Genomic DNA, 26,239 nt, shown 5'->3' on the forward strand with positions numbered 1-26,239 from the left:
AATATAGATTGGTCTGCCAGCATTATTCATTACTTGTGTATTCTGCAATTTTGTCTCCCAGGTGATCAAAGTCAGCACTGCAGCAGACAGGATTCTGGTGGGTAAATTCTAGGCAACTGTATGCCAAAACGGTGTAATGGAAGATCTAATTCATGGTTATCTTCAATGGTAGCAACTAAACAACCTAAAGAATATGTATTAAGGCCTACATACTACATGCACAAAGTCTGTCAGTGAGAAGACTCTTTGCCTCCAAGTATAATGGGTAAATACCCCTTACAGGCAGAGTGTGACTACGAATGTCCTCATTTTCATTATAATAATCTGCTACATGATGTAGTGGTTAGCACACATAGTTGCTGATTTTGCAGCCCAGGTTCAATTCTGGCCAAGGCAGTAAGCTCACTTACCTGTATGTCCCCCCTTTCAGATATGTAGGTCGATAAGTGAGTACCTGGGGAAACCTGGGAAAGGTATACAGTAGTAACCAGGAGATCACACATGCCTTATGTCTCAGAGTAATGGGTTCTTAGCCACCACGGGCTCAAGGGCCACTGAGATGGAGGTAATCATCAACAAACCACTAACAACTTAGCCTGTGCCCACAACTTTACCTTTATTACTCATCTGTATATTTTTCAGGGTATATAAATTCACATTGTAATCAATTCATATCGAGTGTAAAATTATTTCTTCCAACCACTACCTAACACATTATGGTTCACCAATTTTTATTTATTTATTTATTTATATATATATATATATATATATATATATATATATATATATATATATATATATATATATATATATATATATATATATATATATATATATATATAATATTTTGTGTGTGTGTGTGTGTGTGTGTGTGTGTGTGTGTGATACATAACACCTTCAACACTGCACTGTCTCTGTGCATACATAGGTACTGTAGTAGACAAAATATACACTTTGTATACTTCTAAAATATTTTGTCATTGAAAAAAAAAGGTTAAGTAAAATAAATCTTCATATAAGAAAGTATAATTCAAATGGCAGTGAAACTGCTGCTCTCACCACTCACTACTCCTGGACTGCTGCTACAAGGACCCTTATAGAACAAGTTGAGGCTCCTACTATAACATGATCAAAGTACACTTTTCATTAATTCTCAGAAGCTTAAGTACATAAATTTCTTGGAAAGTTTAATCTTAGATTGTATGCCATAAAGTGAAGATACAATAAAAATAGACTAATAAATAGTTGCGGAGTAAAGTAGCCTATGAACACATATGGTGAAAATAAAATTATATTTCATTCATCTATTTTAGTTATATCTATCATTCTTTTCAGTAAACCAAATATATGTGCAATGACAACACTTGTACTGCACACAAAAATATATGTAAAACAATAGGCATAAATGTCACTGATTTAAAAAAAATAATTCCATTAATAAACTATAACTAATTACATTTGTAGGGGACCGGGTGACACTGTGGGTATGTACTGTGTTCAGCTTGTGACCGAAAGATTACAAGTTTGATCCTGGCTCGCAGCAGCTTCTTGGTGTGAGAGGTAGCACTCTCCTATATCCCTACCAGGGCTACATGGTCTTGGCTGCCTAGTTCAAAGAAATTCTCCAATTACCTCTTTTAACATTATGAAATAAGGATATACCTATGCAGGACATTAGCCACTTAAATCTTCACCTGCATTCATGATATTTATTTGTTGGGATGGCGTTAAATTCATTGAGAAAATCTGTTTTACTAATGGCATTAACCAAAACCTTTCATCTTAACTTGTACACAGCAAATGCCCAAATATTAGTTGGGTAAACAGTTGTCTTGCCATATACCTAAACCTGTCTTTCCTGCAGTGCAATTCTGTTCGGTAAGGCCTGAACTAATGTGTTGGAGTCTGTATATGTGAGTGAGTCTTCATTAAATAACGTATATGTTTCATCTTTTCTTCAGTGAGCACAGCAACCACTGTCTCATAACAGTTGGAGCCAGTTGTTCTCAACCTTTTCTGTGTCCCACACCACTAGGAAATGTTTGACTGATGTTTGCACACCCTACAATAGTTATATCACATTAAAAAATGAAGAAATCTAATTTATAATCTTATAACCACAAATTGAATCACATACAACATTACAGGTGAACGAATTAAACTCAAATATATGTTTTAACTCAGTGCATTAGATGTATATATTAATTAAACAGATTATAATTTATTCAGAAAAAGAATGTACACAGTAGAATCACTTCACACAAGCCACTCTTTCTTGCACTCCCTGGGGATGTGGGCACCCCAGGTTGGAACCCCTAGTTTAAAATCTTATAAAAGTCATTATTTACTTGGATTTTTAATGTTTCATTTATTTAAGGTATAGGGCAAACATATATTTGATTAAGGTTGGAAAACCTGGTTTAAAATCTTATAAAACAGCCAATATTTACTTGGATTTTTTAATTTGTTTCATTTATTGAAGGTATATTCATGGCTTATCACGATTAGGAAAACATAGGGGAAAAACTGATTGAAGTTTAGTATATCACCAAATTAAAGAGGACATATATTAACAAAGGGCCACTGAAATACACATGATCTGCAAGAATTTAGAAATGAGTTATTAAACCTCAGTCTTAGGGTCTTATGAGAGTGCAGTTACCTATCCATACATTCTGGTGACCATAGATCATTTCACACGCGGCAGCATTGTTGTCAAAGGTCTTCTCTGCAACCTTAAACTCTGGATTTATTGCCAGCTGAAATTGTAAAGTAATTGACTAGTTAATGTTGCTCTCAAGCATTCCACACCATCTATGAAGTTGTGCTCTAAAAATTTTGTGAATAGGTTTCATGGTTGAGTTTTAACTGGTACTCAGATATTTATAATTACCTACCTATAGTTCAGAGAAGTCAGAGATGGAATAAATGTTGATGCAGTGGTATTTCTGACTTAATATGAGTAACTAATTGATACTTGCACAACTGTTAAAAATATTAACACCATATTACAAAATATCATACAATAAATAAATAAATAAGTACATATAACTAATTAAACAACAGCACTTTTTAGAATGAATTCAGGATGAGAAACAGAAGAAAAGCAGGACAGGTGGCAGTAATGGAGCTCCAGCCACCATGTTGCTCAAGGTCGTGCCAGAGTGCAGTTCCCCACCCATGCACTGGTCTCCCCATATATTAATTCACAAATGGCAGCATTGTTATCGAAACTCTTCTCTGCTACTTTGAGCTCTGGATTGACTGCAACCTGATAGAATATGCAAATAGAGTAGTTTGTTAGTAAAAGCTATACTAAGCTACTTATTTACATACAGCACATCAGCTATTGAAACCGATCACTAAAGAAAGACACTCTGACATAACATTTGTACAGAGTCCTACATCAAGGACACGACTAGTATAAAAATTTAGTGGGACCAGCAGCACTTAAGCCCCACAACCATGATATCCCACCTCCCAAAACCTTTCCTAGAGGAAAAATAAAACCTTTCATTCACTCTACTGTTTACTTCTGGCTGTTACACTGGACCTCTCATGTATAGAAAAACTGGCTTTCCAATTTATTTGCAAAACTATAAAAAAAAGGCTGTCAGAGAAAAAAGATAGTTTATATTTTGAGTGGGTGATGCAGCAGCAGCTACTGAATGTAACAAGCACTTCTGAAAGCCATTCAGTGCATTTTTTAAAAGCAGTTGAGAAGTCACTTATTATGTGCGTTCTTTGAGTATTCTCTTACCTCTGGTTTTGTCAGTGTTTTCTAATGTTTGTATGTAAATAAATATTTTTGTGTGTGTCTGTTGCACTATACATTATATCCATCTGGTAAGTAACTCAAATTAAATGCCTGAATTCTCTTTGTTAAAACTTCATTCATATTAATGTTCCATCACATACTGGCTTGAATGCCATCACACAATTACTTTTTTATTTACATCCATATTCATTATTCTCTCTCAAGTTACCTTAACTACCTTTGACCTAGGATGTATGTACTACCTCCCCTGCATCACTATTTTTAAAAATTTTACCTCCATAATATTATGCCTACAAGACTTCTGGATAACAGTTAGAATAAGGGAGTTACAGAAAAGTAATGGATACTTAGTAACAATGACAGAAGCAAGGCACAAGAACACAAGCAGACTCAGTAATATACTAGGTCCTGTTAAGTATTAATATGATTAAATATTAATATGATTAGATTAAAATCAATATGATTATTTTTTCAGTTTATACATCTGAGGTGTCACCCTCTGAAGTCATAAAAGGCAGAGAAGATTTACATAAAAAGTTGGAATACTGTATGTTGATGGAGGGAAGCCAAGGACCAGTTAAGGACTTGTTTGTAACCACACAGGATATAGTTTACAAGTAGGCTTAATAATTAATATGCAGATGATCATTTTGATGCCATAAAATTCTGTCATCAAGCATTAATAAGATCCAGTCACTAAAAATAGGATCCCATACTAAAGTGAATGTATATATCAACATCTTTTTATGATGCAACAAGGGAATAACTTACCTTAAATGTGTATGTGCCTGGCTTGAGATCAGTGATGTCAACCCACTGGCAATCAATGTTGTAAGCATAAGTGTCTGTGCAGCCAGGACTGATGCCTTGGTCACCATAGTTGGCACACTTGAACACAGGTTCCACATCTGGCAGGCAGTTGTTATCCTCCAGACAAAATGAAGCTTTGTGGCCTTCTGCTACTCTGTTTCCTTGAGAGTCAATGATGTCATAGTGAGCGAACACTTCCATGCTGTGGTAGTGCCTGAAAGAGTAATAGGTGTGTGTTTTTACTTTTTTGTTTAATCTGTTTCTTACTAAATATTTCTTTCAACAGTCTCTGCTGTTTGTGCCAGTACTTGCAGATGTTACATTGTCTGTTGTAGGTATTACCTTCAGGAGGCTCGCAGTTCATATTTAATGTCAATAATACAAATTCATTAAAAAGTGCTGTAACAACCCCGCAGCTAACAGAAAATAGTCTGGCATTTTCTACTGAAAAGGTGTTTCTGCATGATATGTGACTCCCAACCCACACAAAACTAGAACATTGAGACTTCTATGCATTTTGATGATAATTATGAATTCTAATATTACTTATAATATCTTCTTTGGATTAATCTATTTATTAGGAAAATATTTAAGTTAAACTTTGGAGGTGATTTTTTTATTTTTACAATGCCTGAAATATAATGATTAGAATGGAAAATTGTATACTTTTGTATAGTGTTAAGTTTAGAGACAACTGCAGTTGATGTCACATTACAAAAATTAACCAAACAAGCACAGCAGTAAAAAGCAAGTCTCACTCAGCAAGACTATATTGTGAGAAAAGGATAAATACAATTAGTAGTCTTATTAAAACAGGTCGTGGCATAATTAATAAGAATAAGCCAAACATCATTAGACCACTGTAGAAGACAGGACCCACTTTCATGATTAATTTCATAGGATAGGTATCAAGAATATTCCCTGTAAAAGAATGTGACAGTTTCTGTACTAACTTACATGTGACAAGCATGCCATTCCCAGTACTGTTTGGGCAGGAGTGGTCTGAAGGCTGCATCCCCTTGATTGAATATCCTGGCCGTGAAACGCAGCAGCCGCCGAACGTTGAGGTGCCAGCCATAGCCACTCTTCTGTGAAGGGTGACCCATTAGAAGCATCACTCACTACCTCAATACTGATCACATGTTTGCTGATAAAACCTTAAACTTAGCTGGGAAGGTTATTCCACAATCTAACAAACAAATTCTAATATACTAGTATGATAAATTAATCTATTCAATCAAACATACCAGATGGGAAGCCAATGCTGAAGTATGCACACAGCTTTTGTTGATGACGACAAAGTAAATAGTAACACTGTACCTCTTCCTCTGCAGCTGAAGTAGCCAGACAATTTTCTTCCATGGCACACTGCAGGAAGAAGAGTTGCTTGTCCTCCAGGCGAGCTGACCGAGCCAGCTCCATGTGGTCTGGCACCAGGTCTGCCATCTCTGTAAGGATCAAAGGCCTTGCTTATAATGGAGGAGTGGTCAGCAGAAAATTCAACTCACACATTAGAAAGTTTATGATCTTTTGCTTTTAGGATGTGAATTTTGATAATGAGAAGTCAAAAAAATATTGTCTTAAAATTAGTGATCATTAGTAGAACAATGCAAAAAATGTTTATATCTGCCGTGAGTGCAATGCTTAGACCTACTATCAACACAGGTGACTCCCGCAATACTGGGGTCTGTGGTTGGGCTAGGGCAGAAGACATCCCCCACGGCATCATGGAGGCACTGCTCCAGCCTCTCCTCGTTCCCTGTGCACTTGATGCCGCTGACCGTGATGTCTGAGGTGTTTCCGCCGAAGTAGCCTGTGAGGTGGGAGGAAGGCATTACTCATACAGAAGCAACCTCAGAACCTTTTTTGTTTGTTTGTTTGTTGGTTGGTTGGTTTTGTTTTGCATACTACAGAATCTGATGGTGCCCTTTTTATACCTGTGCTTCTTTGTTCCATGTTTACCTCCTGTCTTGTATATAATAACCTAGTAACTTTTTTCAACTGTTCTATAGAATGTAACCATTCATGCAAGTTATATACTATTTATTTAGTATAATGCAATATATGTAATGGCATCCAAGCTGTTATAACTGCATATTTATTAAAGGCCATTTGGGATCACTTAGAGACAGGTGAATGTAATATAATTTAATTGACTACTAGAGGTCCTAGCTGTCTGCCCCCTCGATCCCCTGGCACAATAAATATTTACAGCTTTCATGATTATCGTCCTTAGCGCATAAAAGAGAACGTTAGGAAATTCTACACGTGGTCATTCAACACAAAATACATCGCAAATCTTACAGACTACGTGACCAAGGAAGCAAGTACGTGGGCTTCTGTTAAAATCATTATGTCGGAAAAAAGAAATCAACAAGCATAACCTAATCCAACCTTTCCAAAAACATGATAATATCTTAAATAAAACTTAATAGTCCCTTATCGGCCATTTAATAGTATCGTAGCATCATCAAATAGCAATCTACGGGAGGACGACACCCACTTCTGACACGGTTCAGCGTCGATTACAGCGGCAGCTCGCATTAATTAATCGGTGGTATTTTTGCGCGTGGGAAAGCGTACGTAGTGTTCGTAATCCACGCTGTGTAATGACCTGACGTGTACCGAGACCTCAGCTGATGTGCTTGTAGTAAATGGCGAGGTAAACCATTACGCTCGGTTTTTATTTATACAGTAAAGGAAGCAGCTCAAGGGCAAAAACAAACAAAAACAAGAGCCCGCTAACATTGCTCCTATATAAGAAAAAAACAAACAAAAACAAGAGCCCGCTAACATTGCTCCTATATAAGAAAAAAACAAACAAAAACAAGAGCCCGCTAACATTGCTCCTATATAAGAAAAAAACAAACAAAAACAAGAGCCCGCTAACATTGCTCCTATATAAGAAAAAAAAAAAAAAACAAGAGCCCCCTAACATTGCTCAACTAAAACAAAAAAACAAACACAAACAAGAGACCGCGAACATTGCTCCTATATAAGAAAAATAAAAACAAGAGCTCTATAAGAAAAAACAAACAAAACAAAGACCCCGCTAACATTGCTCCTATATAAGAAAAAAAAAAAAAAACAAGAGCCCGCTAACATTGCTCCTATATAAGAAAAAAACAAACAAAAACAAGAGCCCGCTAACATTGCTCCTATATAAGAAAAAAACAAACAAAAACAAGAGCCCGCTAACATTGCTCCTATATAAGAAAAAAACAAACAAAAACAAGAGCCCGCTAACATTGCTCCTATATAAGAAAAAACAAACAAAAACAAGAGCCCGCTAACATTGCTCCTATATAAGAAAAAACAAACTAAAACAAGAGCCCGCTAACATTGCTCCTATATAAGAAAAAAAAAAGAGCCCGCTAACATTGCTCCTATATAAGAAAAAACAAACTAAAACAAGAGCCCGCTAACATTGCTCCTATATAAGAAAAGAAAAAAAAAGAGCCCGCTAACATTGCTCCTATAATTATAAGAAAGTAGAGAAGAGTGGCCAAAAATAAAAAAAAAGAGTTCAGTTTCGGATTACTTAAATATTAGCTTCTATACTGCTTAGGATACTTATGATACGTTACGAAGTGGTCTTGGTAATGAACCTGTGGACAGAGCTCCCTGGGCGTAGCCATATCCCAGCTGGCGGCACACCACCATGCCTTCCAGCAGCGACCAGCCGTCCCCACACACCAGCCCCCACGTGTCCGAGCCGGCGAACTTCACCTCCACGCGGCCCTCGGTGTCTGTCCGGCCACCTTGCAAACGCAGCTGCAGCTTCCCCTCGACTGCATGCTGAAACAAACACAATGTGAGTGACATGATGATATTATTGTGTATATAACATTTAAATTGTTGCGAATATGAATAATGTTCTCCTCCTTGACTAATAGCCTGACAATGTAGCTGATTTATTAAAAAAAGGGGGATTTGGGTGGGGTTAAATTAATTTACTCCTGGAAAAGGCAAAAATGAAAAGACCAAGAAAATGTTGAGTGGCAGCGCGAGGGTTTAATGGTGGCCAGGTCCGCCCTTTATAATTGAACTTTACCCAAAAGGCATACGATAATAAGGCTTACGTTTAATACGGTCTTGTTTATTATGATGGGCTGGTCCCTCGGCGGCAGCGTGGGCGGCGCGGCGGTGGTGGCGAAGTGGGACCTGCACACCACGCCGGCGGCCTCGTCCTTCTCGCAGTCGTGGATGCCCCAGCCGTCAAACTTGCACTGCGTCAGGTTCTTCTCTGTTCCCATGCAGAAGAGGTTGTCCATCCAGTACCTCTCTGTTAGAGTGGAGGAAATGCAGAGCAGCCTTCAGATACGACACATCACTGCATGCAGAAGATTGAAGCAAGTATTGATTACTAAAGAAACATGACAGTCTGACAGGCAGGTGACTTAGGCATTTTTTTTATCGTCACAATCAAAGGTCGACTGAACTGACTGCCTTTGAGTTAACTACTATATGCAAATAAGTATATGCAGACTTAAAAATATATTGATAGTTTTTCGATTTCACCATATCAAGTTTTCGAGTTTATGAATAGTCAAAATTAACATGGGCATTTGCTCTTAAAATATGGCTTAATGCTTCCGAGTAAGAAGTCTTTACCTGTCGCCAGCTCGACCAAAGTAAAAAAAAAATCAATGCCTTAATTGGCAGCCGAGCAAATTTAAATCTCCCCTAACTTCGTCGTTTACCATGTATACGCGAATATACGTACATTTCAAATAATCCGTGAGACACTAACCTCTGGCGTGACCGTAGACTCCAGTGTAGGTGACTTTTTCGAGCCCCGGGAAGCCCAGGGCGGTGCACACCATCTCGCCCTCACGCTCGTCCCACTCGTCGTCACAGATGTTGCCCCAGCGGCCCTCGTGGAATATCTGGACGTTTCCTGAAATGCAGCGAGTGTCAGGGAGAGACCTATATAATACAACGAAACTTTCCCTGGCGTAATGACACAGTGGCATAGTGAAGGACGTAACGGAAACATACAAACAAATACACCTGAGAAAAGAGGGAAAAGTTAATAAGAAACAACCTAGTAATCTTGCAGTGAATGAGAAGGCTGAAAGAAATGAGTTTAAAATTCAGAACGAATTTAGAAATATGATTATTGGGGTCGAAGGAGCTATAGAGGAAGCAAATGACATATTAACTAGGGATATGAAGGTAAGAACTAAAAAGGCGAGACAAAAGTTGGCAGAGGTGACAAAACAAAATTGCAACATACATTTTTCTCGCCACGGAGCTTTCATGAACGAATAAAATGAGCAGTGATAAATTAATGAAGTTTGGGATTTGATACAGACGAGAAGAAAGAGAGAGGAAGGAGGGGAAAGAGGGGTAGGAGGTAATGAGGGTATAGGATGAAGAGATTAGGAGGTAGGAGTCAGAGGGGGGGAAAGGAAAGTGAAAGTGATATAATTTTCATCCAAGCGTTTGAAACTTTGAATGCCTGTTGTTGTTGTTGTTTTCCGTGTGTGTGTGTGTGTGTGTGTGTGTTATAGACTTTCGTTTGCAATGCTAGTGGTAATCTCACACACACACACACACACACACACACACACACACACAGAGAGAGAGAGAGAGAGAGAGAGAGAGAGAGAGAGAGTACTATTAGCCATAGCACACTCATTTTCAACTCCACTTTCCTTCGAGGACTAAATATCCGCGCGAGGAGAGGTCAAGGGTCATGGGTAAAGGGGGGGAAAGGATTACACGGGTGACACGAATCGCCGCGGGATAATGAGCTTTGCAGGCGGGGGATGCATGGCTAGTGACGGAGGAAACACCACCACCACCACGGTAACACCACTACCGCCAGGGCTCCTCCGTAAAAGGGGTGGCGTGTGTGTGTGTGTGTGTGTGTGTGTGTGTGTGTGTGTGCTCCCCCTTCCCGCCCACCACAACCACACACAAGCTCCAACACCAGCCCCGTCATGTCCTTTTCTGTCCTTACGTCCCGCATCTCCTTCTTCTTAAAATAGACGTGTTCTGAGAGAGAGAGAGAGAGAGAGAGAGAGAGAGAGAGAGAGAGAGAGAGAGAGTATTTTCATAGTAAACTGGTATATATGGTCTGTCGTCGTCTTGCTAGGAAATGGAGCAAAAGAAAAAAAACAAGCGTCTCTGGCACACGTTTGTTTTCCATGGAATTTATTATGACGTTTGTAAGGTGATCCATGAATATTATGTTTGCGTTAAGCCTTGTCTGACTTTTTCAGCCATAATTTTCTACTCACGGCCTGAGAGAGAGAGAGAGAGAGAGAGAGAGAGAGAGAGAGAGACTTTACTATGTTTGACCGTGTTTATTTTTCTCCTCATGCCCAGACCTATTATTACATTACTGACCTTGGTGTGGGTTTTCATAGTCTGGGAGGCTTCTGTGGTAAATTCTATCCTTCTCCTCCTCCTCCTCATGCGTGTCTCCCCTATAAAGGATAGTCTGCACTTTATTAGCGACGCCCACACATCCAGGTTCCACTCCTCCACCATCAATAGTTAAAAGTACACCAGTTCCCTTTCCTGACAGCATTTTTGCGAGTACCGCCCGTGTTTCTAAGCCCTCCGACCACTCGGGCCCACATCCTCAAACATTTGGGGGCCCACATTTGATAAAGCTTTTCGTAGAGGTTGTGGGTATCTCCATTCGTAGTTTGATGAGGAAAGTGATAGTTTAACAAGGCTCCTGCACCATGAAAGCGAAAACACTCATGAGACCAAGACTAATCTCCCCTGTGGCCTTTCGAAATATTTGTTGTGAAGCCGAAAGCGTCTATGGGCCTCTGTGTCACTCGCTCACTCACTCATTGGGCCAATTTCACAGTTCCCCATGATGGGTTAGTAAGCTCCCAAACCAATACCAGAGCCTTCGAAATTTCCTTGTATAGTGTCTGGTGATTATATTTAAGTTCACAAATTTGATGAAACTATACAGGAAAAGTCTTGTGTATTTAGTGTGGCATCGAAGACCTCACCATTTTGGATTGTATGGGATTCTATTGTTTGGTTCGGGCTGTTACGAAGATACTGTGTTGGACTGTGAAATCGGCTCATTGTGAGGGCGGGAGGTGTGGGTGAGGACAGACTGAGTGCACCGCTCCCTCCCTGGCTGCCTCCTTGAGAGTTGTATCATACGCTTCAGCGATCATATACAGACGTTCGTTCACTCATGAGGAATGTTCCTCTTCATATTTTCCCCCTTTGGCTTTTGGGTAATAAAAAAACTAATATTCTTTGGCGACTAGTCGATATTTTTTTTTTTTTCGGTATGAGTGTGTGTGTGTATGTGTGTGTGTGTGTGTGTGTGTGTGTGTGTGTGTGTGTGTGTGTGTGTGTGCTGCTTGAAACACGACTTCCTTTCCTTGGCATTCTTTTAATTTTCCTGATGACTTATAATGTATCGTGACACTGATCATTTACTTCGTATGTATAAAGAAAAAGTACATGGATGTTCGGTTTTGTCTTCAAAATCTTATTGCAGTGTAATATTTCTGTTTCCTCTTCGAAACATGTAAGAATCCACTTAGCATAATTATCAGAACTCTAATAATAAGCACAGCCCTGCATGTTGGACGTTGGACATCCAATAGTGTCCATTTTGCTACACGACAGGCCAGGCACAAATGTGCTCTTTCTCAACACTAGAAAGTTATGCAAATCACGAGAAGAAACATCTTGCAGACGGCCGCGTGTATTGTGTCTTCGGTGCTTTTGTTTTGTAAAAAGAGATCTATACGGTAACATTAAAGCCGATATGGACTTTGCGAATCATGGCAGTTCCGTGGGTTTCGTTGTATAAATAAAACACTGAATCACTGTCTTATCCATATGGATAAATAACACTTTTAGTGCCCAAATCTTAACGTGACTGTGTGAGCAATTAAGTCAATGCTGAAGCAGTCATTTCACACAGTCTCACAAAAATAAGACTTTCATAGTAAAAATATATACATTCTCGTACTCACTATCGTGTGTGTGTGTGTGTGTGTGTGTGTGTGTCCCTTTGACTTTTTTTCTACTTTAACTTACAGGATAGTAGTACAGGATCCATTCGACTACAAATCTATATTTTTATTGAGTTGTAATACTAATATCTCGCGTTTTTGAAACTGCTTCGGCTGTAAATACGAGACTTTTGTGTTTGTTTGTTCTGTAATGAGCGGCGGTGGCGGCGCGGCGACGAGTGTGTGTTGGTGTGCATGAGTGTGTGAGGGGCCACCTGGAGCCTGTTGAGGACCAAGGCCACTGAAGGAGCTACTTGAGAGAGAGAGAGAGAGAGAGAGAGAGAGAGAGAGAGAGAGAGAGAGAGAGAGAGAGAGAGAGAGAGATTTTCAAAACTTGTCCCTTCCTCTAAATAGTGGCAGTACATAGTTATATGATTGGAACTCTATAGTGCACTTTTTTTTTCTGTTCTTCGGTTCGGCTACATAATATACGTCCGTGTCGCCCTGTACTCGAGGCGGTGGGAGTGGCTGATAAGAGGGCTTCAAGTTTTAGGTCAGCGTTGTGTAAAAGAGTGGCCGGGGGGATGAGATAGCCCAGCATGATCGGTTCAGTTAGCTTAATGTGTGAAGATGAATTATTAGGTTTAGGGGAAAGCTACAGGGATCTGGAAACTATCAGGTATATATATATATATATATATATATATATATATATATATATATATATATATATATATATATATATATATATATATATATATATATATATATATATATATATATATATATATATATATATATATATATATATATATATATATATATATATATATATTTCCATTCACTTTTGTCCTGCGTTTCTTGTTTCCAGTTTAGGTGTTAACGATATGTAAATTTAATTTCATCACACCATCAGGTGAACGACCTCCCCTTGGCTCTTTCAATATCAAGTATTTCCCAGTGTCACTATTTTTATTCATTTGTGTTCCTCTCTTCTACATGACTGTGTCCTGCCCATTTCCTTTTCTTAATTTCATTGCCTTTAGTGTCATCTATTTTTGTCTGTTATCCTATCCATCAGTGGTATCTATCCATAATAGTGATTCCCAGCATCTATCTCTCCATCCCTCTTAATTGGACACTTTTTTACCATAGACTTCGTCAGTGTTCATGTCTGTCGTGACGGAGAGATGCACTGACTGAAAACAACAGTGTATCGAGAGCCTCTTTTTCTAAGTTACTCCAGCCGAATCTTATCCGTTTCTTTATAGTGAAGAATTTATTTCATCCGTGATCCTAAGTATGCATATTCGTTAGTTATTTCTCTTGGATGCTATTTAGTCGATTTGAATATGATTATTGAACCTAATGTTAGGCTGGTTGTTCATTTGAAGCCCCACTTGTAGACACTCCCTGTTTAGTTCTCCTGTCATGTGCTGCAGTTCACCAATAGACTCGCTACAAAGAACAATGCCATCTGCAAATCGAAGATAACTTAGACATGACTGATCTTCATGTGGGTGAGAGGAAAACTGGGAAGGTGGAGGGATGGACGGGATTGGCTGACCCTTTGGTGGTTCATTATGATCACAGTTTTACCTTCCCTGTCAATTTTTAAACTTTTCAGAAGCAGTAGAGCACACAAGTAACTCACCCTCCCAGTCCGCGCGGCCGTCCGTCAGTCTGAGGGTTCCCTCCTCCTTGTGCCGCCTCGCCTTCTGTAGTCGCCGCCTCACGAACTCGGCTCTCCTGCCTATGGCGTGCCGAAGCCGCCTGTTTCCTTTGCCGCCATCAGCCCGCCCCCTCCTGCCCCTTGGCCGCCGCCGCCGCCTTCTCCGCCTAGCTCCTTCAACCTCCTCCGTCAGCAGCGTCAGCACCGCCAGGAGCACCAGCAGGATGGTGAGTACCCGCAGTGGAGACATTGTGTGTTTTTGGTTTCTGGAAAGTTGCACGTCATGTATTGCTGTGGGTCTTCATTCAATGCACCCGTTTAGAAAGGCATTTGTTGCCTGTACATGTGTTTTATCGTCGGCGACTTCCACCACGAGAAAATATTGAAGTTTCCTTTTTTTCCTGCATTGAGAATTCTAATTTCACAAAAGCAAATCGTACAAATTCTGCCAGGAAATTCTCGTGGTGCGCTGCTGTTCACTTGGGCTACCACAAGAATTACTGGAGTGCCATGGCAATGGCCCGCCTACCGCTGTGCCGGCACTGGAGGCACTGCGAGTGTTGACCAACAGGCTGCTGGCCCGAGCATGGTGCCCACCGTGCACCTGACCCCTAGACCCGCCTCCTGCCATGCAGAGAGTGTCGTACTGCAACAATAGCTCTGAACATCGTATTCATTGCTCGATAGAGTCGTCGTGACCAATAGTAAACTTTGATCTTCACGCAGCATTATAATAGACGAGTTTTAAGATAGTGTGCACCTCGGGGTTTAGCAGTTTTTTTATTTTTTTTATTTTGTTACGAATGAGATCCTCGTGAAAGGGACAGATGGGAGGGAGCGTGGGCTTGATGGTGGCGCCAGAGATTGTCAACAAACAGTCGCCATGACCATACTTCGTTCCTGCACGTGCTCTCTCTCTCTCTCTCTCTCTCTCTCTCTCTGGGGAGGAAAGGGGGGGGCGTCGCCTCAGGGACAAGCCAGTCACGTTTCAAAATACGGCTAGGCTTTGCAAACGTATCTTTTTTTTGGGGGGGGGGTGGGGGGGAATCTATCATTCAGTCTAAATATTTCACACGTAAAAACGTTCATACAAAGCGTAGTACTTTCCGACATCAAGAGTTTTACTTTCACATACAAACTGTGTGATGCCACAAGCATACCCACACCACTAATGTTTGCAGAAGGTACTAAGACGTCTCTTTAAATTACGGCATTAAAAACATACAGAATAGCTATTCATTATTAAACAAAATAACTCCTTTCCCGAAATAGGTGCTAGATAATTATTATTGTTATTATTATTATTATTATTATTATTATTATTAGTAGTAGTAGTAGTAGTAGTAGTAGTAGTAGTAGTAGTAGTAGTAGTAGTAATAGTAGTAGTGTTATTGTAATTATTATTACGGTAATAATCATTAGTTATTATCGTCACTGTTATCGTCACCTTTATTATTATTTTTTTTTTAATAATAAGCACTTAATGTTCGTGTGCCATAGTTTCTTTGGAGCAAGAATTTACTTTGTGTGTGTGTGTGTGTGTGTGTGTGTTAGTAGTACCAAGATGATAGATTCCTAACGCTCTCCATACCCCACAAACACTGCAGTGGCCAATGTGCAGGAAATGCCTCACACTCAGCATCAAGATATGTTAATTACCCTAAAGCCTCAACCCATGCTACTGTGTATGTGGGTCACGCTTGCACACACACACACACACACACACATAAGAACAGGGAGACTGCAAGAGGACGAATGGCCTACACAGGGCAGCTCCAGATTACCCACCCCCCCATCCACACACACACACACACACACCATCATCATCATCCATAATGTAGAAAGAGAGAGAACAATATAAGTTCCACCCTGTGTGTGTGTGTGTGTGTGTGTGTGTGTGTGTGAATATTCGGGGGTATGCTACTGTTTATTAGTCAACTGAAATTGTATCTGTCGAATTTTATGATAATCATCTTTATCTCAGTGAAAATAATGATGATAACAATAGGAGTTTGATTATCATTATCATTATTATTATTATTATTATTATTATTATTATTATTATTATTATTACTATCATTATTTGCATTATTGTTGTTATAGTAGTAGTAGTAGTAGTAGTAGTAGTAGTCACAGTAGCAGTAATAGTAGTAGCAGTTGAAGTAGTTTCTATTTTTGTCGTCTTCATCATACTCATCCTCATCACCATAGGAGGCGGCGGCGGTGAGAATGTCGCCGGTCTGAAGAAACAAAGAATGTGTACAATCTAAACAGCCGTCTGGCAGGGTTGTGGCAGCCCGTTCTCGTGACGTCACGGTGTCACGTAATCCTGTGTCTCGCCCACTCGTTGTTCCTCCTCCCGCCCACCACGACACTCACCACTCCCTTTCTCCCCCACTGACCCCACAGGCCACAGCCAAGTGTTACGCGTGAACTATGTCGCGCTGATAACAAAAAAAGACGAGCCCGGCCTCACTCTCGGGGTACTGGTGAATACTTTTGAAATGACGTAAAGCATTCTGTAAGGAGCCATTTGATGTTTGCACCAGACCAGCACCACCACCACCACCACAAAGCCGGACCGTGCTGCCCCGCCCACCTCACCCTGACTGTCCCGACCCGAGAAACCCAAGACTGGAGGATGATATCACTTTGCGTTGAGGAAAATATATTGCGCAAGTGGTACTAATTGGTCTAATTAAGATCTAGATGATGATAAGCTGGAGGAGTGTGTGTTGGACTCTTTGCTAGTGGACTAGGTGGCAATAGCGGCCTATAGTCGAGAAACTGTATGGTGTCTTTTTAAAATTCTCAACATTATTTTCTTTCACATAATATAATAATCAGTGGCGCAGTGATTGAAGACACTGAAGGGCCCGTTAACGCTATTTTTATTTAATGAAGCTATACTCTCTCTCTCTCTCTCTCTCTCTCTCTGTGTGTGTGTGTGTGTGTGTGTGTGTGCTGAAGACTAAATTAAGGGGGTGAAGTATATATGGTGTGAATTGGTGAGTAGATTGGTTCAATAGAAAATGAACTGTCCTGCGTATGTGCGTAGGTCCGCTGCGAGGGTGTGTGATGACAGAGGGCTGCCAGGGCACAGGAGGGCAGGTCGGGGCAGGCGGGGCGTGGGCGGCGAGGTCACAGGGCCAGGGTCACGCAGAGCCAGTGCCATCCTCTCTCTCACGTCGCTCCCTTGCTCTTGCTCTTGCTGCGTGATAAACTAAATAGCTACGTCACCACTAACAGATGGGTGCGCAGCCTCTCTTATTTTCCTATTTTCCTCCTCTTGTTATTCTTCCGGCCTATCTTTTTCTTGTAATTTTTTGTTAGAGTGAAAAATTTTATCCAACGAAATGGCTGAAATCCGGTTGGCAAGTGCGCCGTTCCATTTTGCATAACGTGATAGATAAATGAGAGCACAAGTTGTGCTCTCTCTCTCTCTCTCTCTCTCTCTCTCTCTCTCTCTCTCTCTCTCTCTCTCTCTCTCTCTCTCTCTCTCTCTCTCTCTCTCCTCAGAACCGAGAGGTCCCGGGTTCGATTCCAGGAGTGGAGACGGATGTGTGTGTGTGTGTGTGTGTGTGTGTGTAATAATAATAATAATAATAATAATAATAATAATAATAATGTGTGTGTGTGTGTGTGATGTGGGGGTTCCGTCATCTGAGAAAGAGAGAGAGAGCGCGTGCAGCGAGGCAGTACAACCGTCAGTGATAACGTTACTATTGTTGTTATCAGTGAGTGTCAGTGTTGTATATATAGAGAGACAAGGGAGGAAGTCTTATTTATTCCTTCTTCGACTAGTAAATTTACGAGTAATCAAAGCTTCCAAATATGTGGGAAGGAGCTAGCATATGCTATATAGCTAACAGGTAGGTTCGTTCAGATTGAATTGACTTAATCCTCTACTACGCCCTAATATTAGTTGTGCATGTGTGAGTCAAAGAACGTCCAGAAGCGGCCCATTATAACGTAGACAGTCACATCAACACCCGCACAGCCACTGAAAAGGTATATCACTCCTGGCTAGGTGACTCAACAAGACTTTCTTCACTGATAAGCTGTTATTATTGACCATTATTTTTTTCAAAGGGATTGACCAAAGTGCTAGTAATAGAAATATGACTATTTGCAAATATTGCTTGTCTTAAAGCCCAACTGAGCCCACTCCCCGTAACCCACCGTGCAAACGTGTAGCATGGAAGTCATCAGCAGCAAAATAATTAACTCAGTATATTGTATATTTCAGATGGTGCTTCCATGCACCTGAAGAGTGACTCCAATCCATATACTGCATAGAGGAAAAAACAGCTGTTCATTTAAGATTACTTCACGCATCTTGATCGAGTAGCTCAAAAGTTAGTTGCAGATGATAATTATTGGCTGAGAGGCCAATAAGATATTCTCAGATTCAGGATCAAAGAACAACATTACATTGACAGCTGCATGTTGAAGGATAAAAAGAAAATGGAAACAGACCAAGATAAACATGACAGCCACACCATAAACTTACAGAAACAATTGATATTATTTAGTGTAAGGATACAGATTTCCAGTCATACAAGTGATGAATCTGACATACTTCTGGATCTTTATTCTCACCTAAATCAGCTGCAGCGTGTGGCTGCCTCTGGTGACATGGCCAAAAAACTTTCAGCTTTCTCGAAAGAATTGGAATCAAATGAAAGCTCAGCTGCATGTTTCCTTACTCAGTTTGTGCAATATGTGCAGTCAACCTTAGAATTGGAGAAAAACTTGGATACAATCAAGGAAATTATTAACTGTTTACTCCCTTGTGTTCAGAGTGCAATGAAAAGTATGCTTGGAAAACAAGCCTTGAAGAAGATTATTTGTGAAGACCTGCTCCTTGACCTTTACAAATGTTTGGTAAATACTTTCAAAAGAGAAAGTCAATACCAGAATGGAGCCACCACAAATCTGCTGGAATATCAAAGTAATTTGAATAAAATTGTTAAGGCACATATTATAAGAATGAACTCTGAGGACTCAAAAAAGCTGTTTCAAGAGACATTTGGTGACTGTGGCAACACTTCAGAGCTTTATCTCATCTATGTATGGCAGATTTATATGATTTATGAAGTCAAGGAAAGAGACTCCATGCCACCCTCTCTACACTGCATCACAGACATCATGGAGAGGTCTGGGGAGTATGTGGTGGTGGTGCCGCCCAGAGACATGAAGAGAATGGCACTGACGAATCCCGCCTCCCCAGCTGGAAGATATTCCAGTACCTTGACAGAGAGAGACAAGCTGGCTGCCCCTCATCCTATTCCAGACCTCGCTTTTGAGTGGACAGATTTATGGATCAGTGTTTTGTATCCCAATGGAGTTGTCTTCCTAGTAAACTCTGTTTCATGGGAGGACCGTCTGCAAGAAATTTCTACTACCATTGAGGGTCTAGAGGTTAAGAAACCTTTAACCTTCATGCCATCGCTTGGGTCCACCTTTGGCCTTTCAGTAAAGGTGAGAATATTTGCTGCTCTTGGTCATTATGGATCAGCATTATATAGGATGAGTGTAACAGCCACAGGGGAATAAGCTTACTCAGCATGCCAGGAAGGGTGTATGAAAGGGTTGTAAATGAAAGGATGCTGAAAATAACTGTTAGGAATAAAAGTTTTTAACATAACTTTGTAGCTATATATGAATTTGTACATAGATCATTATATTGTACAATGTAAAGCCATTACAAAATTAATCTGTCATTTAGCCAACTTGATTTCCATTGAGATTATACTGAAAACATTTATCTGATGAATGATTATCTGCCTATTTTTTTGCAGGATAGTACAAGCCTTCACAAAAAAATAAAGGACGTGAACTTCATCAGGGTGCGAGTGACGAGGGTAATACAGGACTTTTGTCAAGTCTACGGGGTGGACAGTGGAAGCTTTCACTGGTGCAGCCACAGTAAACTGCTATTTCTGCCAGCCTGTATCATAAACCAGCCTCCCTGTGGACGACTAGCAAGGCTTCCTGGTGGGATGTCATTTTTTTATCTAATGAAATACTATATGCTGTGCATTTTCTCAAGCTTATTTGGTTTTATTGCATTACAGTATTCCAAAGCTTAGTATTTTTTTTCTATTTCCTGACCAAAGCCTCTTTACATCACAAAATATTCATATCACTATAATGTAGTAATCTGCTTTAAGAACTGAATAATAATTAATGTGTTTTTGAGGGGGGGGTGAATGTCAGTGTTCCTTTCCCTTGCAGAAATGACAGTGTATCACTTTCCATTGTGTAATCTTTCCCTTTCAAACAGAATTATGGCATTTAGTTGCTTTCAACATTTTAATTCATCTTGTGAGGAAATCAAAGTTTTGATACTGATGACAGCAGTTCTGATGGCACAATATTTCTTCCATACAGTGAGGCCAGCACCATCTGTCTCCTCGCTGACTCCAATTGTGGCCCTGCTGGCTGCATTAGCACAACAAATTGACCAGAAGCTAAACTTCCATTCAAAAGACATAGAGTAAGGGAGCAACAGTATTTTCATGTAAAGAAGTATAATCCATGTAAATAACCCACAAGGCTAGAAATTGTGCTACAAGGAAAGACATAGATATACATTGGTTGCAGCCCCAGGATATGATGAACACTTCACATGGCGATTCACATGTAGTGTATTAGTTACTCTCAATGCACATACCAATATAGAAAGAGGTAATGCTTCTGATCTGAGATGTCTTATGATTGTTATGTTCCAGGCAAATGAGTCTTTGGCTTCAGGTGACGGAGATAGAGCTTCCAACACTCAGCCTGATGAAAGCACTGATGGGCTCACCTGCCATGGATAATTTCTTGTCCAATATTGCCTTTGTGGCTGCTGGTAGGTTCAAGTGAACTATGAGACCTAAGGTCTGAAATCTAATTATATATAAATTTATGAAATTGATTTTTAGGGAAAATTTATACTTCTCAGTAGCATTAAAAATAACTAAAATGCTGTCGGATCTGATGCAGAAAATTTACAATCAGGAAAAAATACCAGAAGAGAGAGAGAGAGAGAGAGAGAGAGAGAGAGAGAGAGAGAGAGAGAGAGAGAGAGAGAGAGAGAGAGAGAGAGAGAGAGAGAGAGAGAGAGAGAGAGTTATCATCTCTATCTATAAAACAAAGGATGATATCCAGGACTACGTTAATTACAGGAAATAAACCTGATATCCTACACCATGAAGATCTAGGACAGAGTAATGTACAGAAGAGTCAAAGAAAAGGCATCTATAGAACTGGTGTGTGTGTGGATGGGTGCATGCATGGTGTCTGCTCCTATACTTTATAGACACGTCTTTCTCTATATTTCAGACCATCTGCTGAGGCTTACAGAGCTAAACCAGTTGAACAAGGAGGATACTCCTCTTCTCATCTCCATTCTCACTTTAGCAATACAGAAATCTGCAAAGATTTCTCTCATGTTAGTAAGAAGAGGACTATTCATCAGTGAGTCTAAAAAGAGTGATGCATTATTTACATCTTATTCCCTCTGTGGTGTAGTAGCACACCTAGCTTTGAATCTCAAGGATTGGGTTCAATCTTAGTCAAGGGCAGTCACCACCTGACTCTCCCAGTTTTTGGTCCCCCATTTACGGCTGGGTGATGAATGAGTCCGCAGGAAAACCTGAGTAAGGTGAATTGTGGTAACCCAGATGTCACACTTGTCCTCTGTCCTGGGGTACTGGGTGTTTATTTAATATCTCTTTGCTGCATGTTTTGTGGTACTCCAAGAAGGAGTACCATCATCATTATCAGTAGACTCTTGCCTTGTGTTGCCAAAAGGAAAATTTCATGAAAGAAAATATCAAGACTATCAATTTTCAGCTCTGTGTGAGGCAGCCTTGACAGGGAGGTGTGGAGAAGCATGGAAATGTCTCAAGGCCTTGTTTGACCAAAGACCGAAGAGGGAATGCTTGCAGGTGCACTACAAAGCTGTAACACATCCTCCAGCTCTAGTAAGGTGAGGCTGTGCCATTAGAGCTGTCTAACTGAGTGTTTTATCCATTTTTTTTCTTTTTAATTTCTAGTAGATTTTGTTGATATATTTCCCCTCAACACTTGTATTGTACAATAGGCCCTATATATATTCCTGCTTTGTTACCAGAAATGCTAAATAGATAGAGTAACTGCATCTAGGAGCTTGTCATAACTGAACCAACCAAAAAATTCCATAAAACTTATGTCATGTTAAGTACACTCTGAAACATAGTGTACGTTGAAATGTGTGTTTATGAGCACTTTAAAGATGCCAGCACAGAAAGTATGAAATATGATAATGTTGCAAACCATATTACCTTAAAATAAAAATGGATGTCTTCAGACATGACCATTTTATTGGTTCAGAGAGGTGGAAAAGGATGGTACAACACAAGTGTCTTGCCAGTTGTTGCCAAGAAAAAAAATAGTAGCAAAAGAATATATAGCCTATACACAATAGGGTAGTCTTCTTTGAAAATGACTCTGTCTTGTATATGTAAATCAGCACTTGGCACAGAATCTGACTGCAGCATGGTTGAAATATTTATGTTGGAATTTCACCTGGAAGAAAAATTATCCTCAAAAGTTTGGTTCTTTTCTTTAAGCCTAAAGTTTCATAATCTGTCAAGACAACTTTTTGTAATTATCTTCTTAATTTCCCTAAGGCCTCCTCTTCCTAAATGAGCAAATGCCAAAATTTTCAGAAATCGAGAAAAACATCAACCACGGCCAACCACGCCCCCAGATGACTGTGAGAGCATTTCAGCTGTAATGCAGAGGGCAAAGGTCACAACCTCATACCATCACTGGGACATTACTAGCCCCCCTGCTGTGACTTCCCCTCAGTTTGCCAAATACCATTCCTCAGGGAACTGGCACTGGGATGAGGATGAAGTAATGCCCAGCCATACAGGTGAGGTGAATTCTCATAATGTCAGTATAATCATCATACCTAATGTATTTAAATTTCATTCCTTGCATAATGCCAATAAACACATGGTTTATGAAATCTTGCTTAACTGTTCAGCTCTAGAGCTCTTCTAATATTTGGTGTAACTATTCTTTATAATGAAAAATTAGTTTACTGATTCCTCTATCTAGTTACTGTAGACCCTGTTGCATAAAATTATAGCAACACTTTCAGCCATCCTTGAAAGAGGACACCATCTGGGAGTAAAGACCGACCTCACCCACCATATCATCCAGGAAAGGAATGTCTCCAGCATCTGCTCAGAGACACTCTTGAAGGTGCCTTTATCAGCTGTTTAATTCTTCCCTACAAGTATATAAGTTGTTTAAATTTTAGGATACTGTATTCATAGAAAGTAAAACAAATAGTAAATTTTATTATACTAATTATTGAATAACAAAAGTACTTGTGCATTCTGGTATGTGTGGAAAGTTAAACATGTACACAATTAACCCATTATACTGCTTTGCATTTATATTTATTATAAATCATTCATTTTCACAATATGTACATTTTTTCTTATTATGAAAACTCCCTTGGTGTTTGTCACAGATGTGTATGATTCTTTGCTATATCCTCAATAGTCACCACTCAGCATCAGCTAATGTTCTTTGTACTTACACCCTGAGTGTTTCACCAACAGTTATCACTGCTGTGTACTAAATCACATTTATTATCCTTAGGTCATTCTTGGGATGTTGAATACTCACCTTGGGGGCAAGATCTACATAGGGCTGAGTCAGTCAGGAATGGTGCAAGGAGTCAAGATCACCAGGGATCAGCAGGACAGCCTCATGTTAGGTACCGTTTAAGTTAAAGAAAAATAATCCACTTCATTGAAGCAGTGTGTATCAGTATTTTTGTAACATCTTGCAATAGAGAGAAAATACTGCAGAATTCTCAATAACTTCCAGAGAACTGTTCATGAGTTCAACTGAATTTTCATCCTGCAAGTGTCTGTTGCCCATGCAGTCTGTTGTACACCCTGAGAAGGACCTGTTCACCTAGTAAAATATAGATGTATGTGGATGGGGACTACTGGATTGTTATGCTAATTGCATGGCAACAGACTAATCAATAAATGGGTACCTGGGAAAAGTAAACTTTTGTGACCTGGATATCACACTCAACTTGTATCCTTGATCCTCCCACCATAGGGTTAAGGGCTGAGGTGATGGAGATGATTACCAAAGCAATCCATGGCAATAATGCATGCCCCCAACTTAGCTTACTTTTACATAAACAAAGTCTCTTTGAATCAGTAAAGTAGATATGAAATCAAAAGTGATTCAAACATGGCTCAGACTTAGAAAATTTCATTTTCTGTTTACTCTAGTCAGTAGGTCCTAGCATTTTAACCAAGTTGTGTCTTTCAGGTTTTACCAAGCTAGTGAGGTCAGACATCTCCCCAAGCCTCCTGCCCTGTGACTCTCATGTCCAATTTGTGCCAGTGGTGCAGCCTGGTGAAACTCCTCCATCAGCATTTGCTTGTTATTTAGTCATTCTCACAGTAAGTTGTCTAACTGAGTTTTCATATAATTATGCAAGTTACTATAGGAAAATTTATGTACTTATATACCTCTTTTGGCATGTCTTATACCTGATGATTATGTTGACAGGTAAAACCAGAGCCTCATCAAGTGTACTTCTCCCAAGAATATCCAGAAAAACTTTACTTGAGAGAGGGCGGAGTTACCCTACCACTGCATGGGTCTCGTCGAGCTCAATTACTTTCAGATTATCAGATTTGTACACAAGAACTGGAGAAACAAGTGACAAAAGAAAAGCAATAATTGCTAAAACTAGCACAAAGCTGAAATCAGCAGATCTGCTGACTTAGGTAAGTGTTAAATGATGAAATAGCATTACAGTTTCCTACTCAGGTTTAGGGGAAATGGAAATGTGGATCAGTAAAAGTCCAAGAGATATTTATAAATGAAACTCAAAAATGTATGTAGATCCCATGTCAAAATGCATGCAGTATTTGGAGTGCAATAAGTGAAGAGCTATATTGATGATGCCTTGGGGGAGGTGAGTAGCAGAGGTTAAGGAAAACTCAAGAGAAATAAATGTAATTAAGAGCAGCATCATTAATGAACCCCAAAGGCGTCTCACAGCCCATACTAATCAAACTGCTTAAACCTTAAAGTATCTCCATCCCTGTTTTCATAATTAACAAAACTACTTGCAATCAGTTATACAGCTCACCTTGTCCAAGACTTTAACATGGAAAACTACACAACTGGGCATTCACACAAACAGACCTGACTGAGGTCAGACATGGGTCACGGCGCTCCGTAAGGAGCAGCCTGGGGCCAGCCTGTTGGCCTCTCCCCTTCCCCTCCATCCCCCTCTCCCTTTTCATCAATAACCCAACACTGTAAGAAACTTTTGTGACAAGCTTAATCATGGTGAGAGAAAGTGAGTGCAGTGCGTTTGTGGTGCCGTGAAGACAATGAAGAGTAGTAATGGCCAGTGTGACGTCAACGCCGCCTAACCATCCAGCCGACGCCAGCCCCCAGGTGCCCCCAGGTACACCAGCCCAACCATCATGCTGCTGGGAGAATTCGGTTCAGGTGCAGTGCAGTGTTGAGGCCCGTCACTTAGGTGGAGTCATAGTTGGGGCAAGTGGCATGGGGCAGTGCAGACGTTTTGATGTTCCCACTGGTCCACCTCTTCCTATCTTGTCTCACCGGCTGGAGAGATTAGCAGGTCATCGCTAAACTGAGTGACGGCCGACACCGCTTCTACCTGCACCCCTGCCATCAACTGCGACCTGACCCTTTTTTGACCTGGGGTTGACCTGGGGCTTAAACACCTGACCAGTCACCCGGAACACCACACCGCCTCCTTCAGCACTAACGCACTGCATTCCACCACCTCACCTCCCCCCCACCACCCCCTATACCCCTTTCACATTGTACTTTTTTTTTTCTATTTTATTTCAATATTGTATTTTTAACATGTATATTTTCAGCTTTACAGCTGCAATCACTTAATAAACTGTTTATTATTATTATTATTATTATTATTATTATTATTATTATTATTATTATTAT

At 40.0% G+C, this 26,239-nt stretch overlaps 2 protein-coding genes across 8 annotated transcripts; one reads left to right on the top strand and one right to left on the bottom strand.

Annotated features, from left to right (window-relative positions):
- Positions 1-1,010: 1,010 nt before the first annotated feature.
- Positions 1,011-15,132, bottom strand: LOC126995530 (lysyl oxidase homolog 2-like). 4 transcript variants are annotated; one of them, XR_007750368.1, is made up of 11 exons: positions 14,742-15,128; positions 14,195-14,478; positions 9,342-9,488; positions 8,671-8,873; positions 8,197-8,386; positions 6,243-6,401; positions 5,909-6,036; positions 5,546-5,676; positions 4,550-4,802; positions 2,416-2,759; positions 1,011-2,315 (listed from the first exon to the last, which is right to left on the bottom strand). XR_007750368.1 is itself a non-coding variant. In XM_050855160.1 (10 exons), the coding sequence occupies exons 1-10, from the start codon at positions 14,939-14,941 to the stop codon at positions 3,149-3,151; spliced, it is 1,818 nt and encodes a 605-aa protein (XP_050711117.1). In that variant the 5' UTR covers positions 14,942-15,132; the 3' UTR covers positions 1,011-3,148. The 4 variants fall into 4 exon arrangements, 3 of the variants coding, with proteins under 3 accessions (XP_050711117.1, XP_050711116.1, XP_050711118.1); XM_050855160.1 differs by having other exon boundaries at positions 1,011-3,271; positions 14,742-15,132; XM_050855159.1 differs by having other exon boundaries at positions 1,011-2,759.
- A 2,715-nt stretch (positions 15,133-17,847) lies between these two features.
- On the top strand, positions 17,848-26,196 carry LOC126995531 (uncharacterized). 4 transcript variants are annotated; one of them, XM_050855162.1, is made up of 12 exons: positions 17,848-17,949; positions 18,462-19,696; positions 20,017-20,212; positions 20,609-20,714; positions 20,950-21,071; positions 21,545-21,679; positions 22,058-22,193; positions 22,915-23,123; positions 23,343-23,458; positions 23,864-23,981; positions 24,557-24,690; positions 24,800-26,196. In XM_050855162.1, exons 2-12 carry the CDS (start codon positions 18,659-18,661, stop codon positions 24,971-24,973), a joined length of 2,484 nt encoding a protein of 827 aa, XP_050711119.1. In that variant the 5' UTR covers positions 17,848-17,949; positions 18,462-18,658; the 3' UTR covers positions 24,974-26,196. The 4 variants fall into 4 exon arrangements, with proteins under 4 accessions (XP_050711119.1, XP_050711122.1, XP_050711120.1 ...); XM_050855165.1 differs by having other exon boundaries at positions 17,849-17,949; positions 23,355-23,458; XM_050855163.1 differs by having other exon boundaries at positions 17,943-18,084.
- Positions 26,197-26,239: the final 43 nt, after the last annotated feature.

This window comes from Eriocheir sinensis, chromosome 8, assembly GCF_024679095.1.
Source record: "Eriocheir sinensis breed Jianghai 21 chromosome 8, ASM2467909v1, whole genome shotgun sequence".
NCBI lineage: Eukaryota > Metazoa > Arthropoda > Malacostraca > Decapoda > Varunidae > Eriocheir > Eriocheir sinensis.

What these genes read in the sequence shown, in the direction of transcription:
- LOC126995531 (XM_050855162.1), top strand. Translation starts at nt 18,659, where the DNA reads ATGTTGAAGGATAAAAAGAAAATGGAAACAGACCAAGATAAACATGAC. An exon ending in TTCCATTCAAAAGACATAGA is followed by an intron (nt 20,715 to 20,949) that starts GTAAGGGAGCAA and finishes GTTATGTTCCAG; the next exon opens with GCAAATGAGTCTTTGGCTTC. An exon ending in GCTCAGAGACACTCTTGAAG is followed by an intron (nt 23,459 to 23,863) that starts GTGCCTTTATCA and finishes TATTATCCTTAG; the next exon opens with GTCATTCTTGGGATGTTGAA.
- LOC126995530 (XM_050855160.1), bottom strand. Translation starts at nt 14,941, where the DNA reads ATGCTGCGTGAAGATCAAAGTTTACTATTGGTCACGACGACTCTATCG. An exon ending in GGGAGTCACCTGTGTTGATA is followed by an intron (nt 6,037 to 6,242) that starts GTAGGTCTAAGC and finishes TGATCCTTACAG; the next exon opens with AGATGGCAGACCTGGTGCCA. An exon ending in CTTCAGCTGCAGAGGAAGAG is followed by an intron (nt 5,677 to 5,908) that starts GTACAGTGTTAC and finishes CACCCTTCACAG; the next exon opens with AAGAGTGGCTATGGCTGGCA.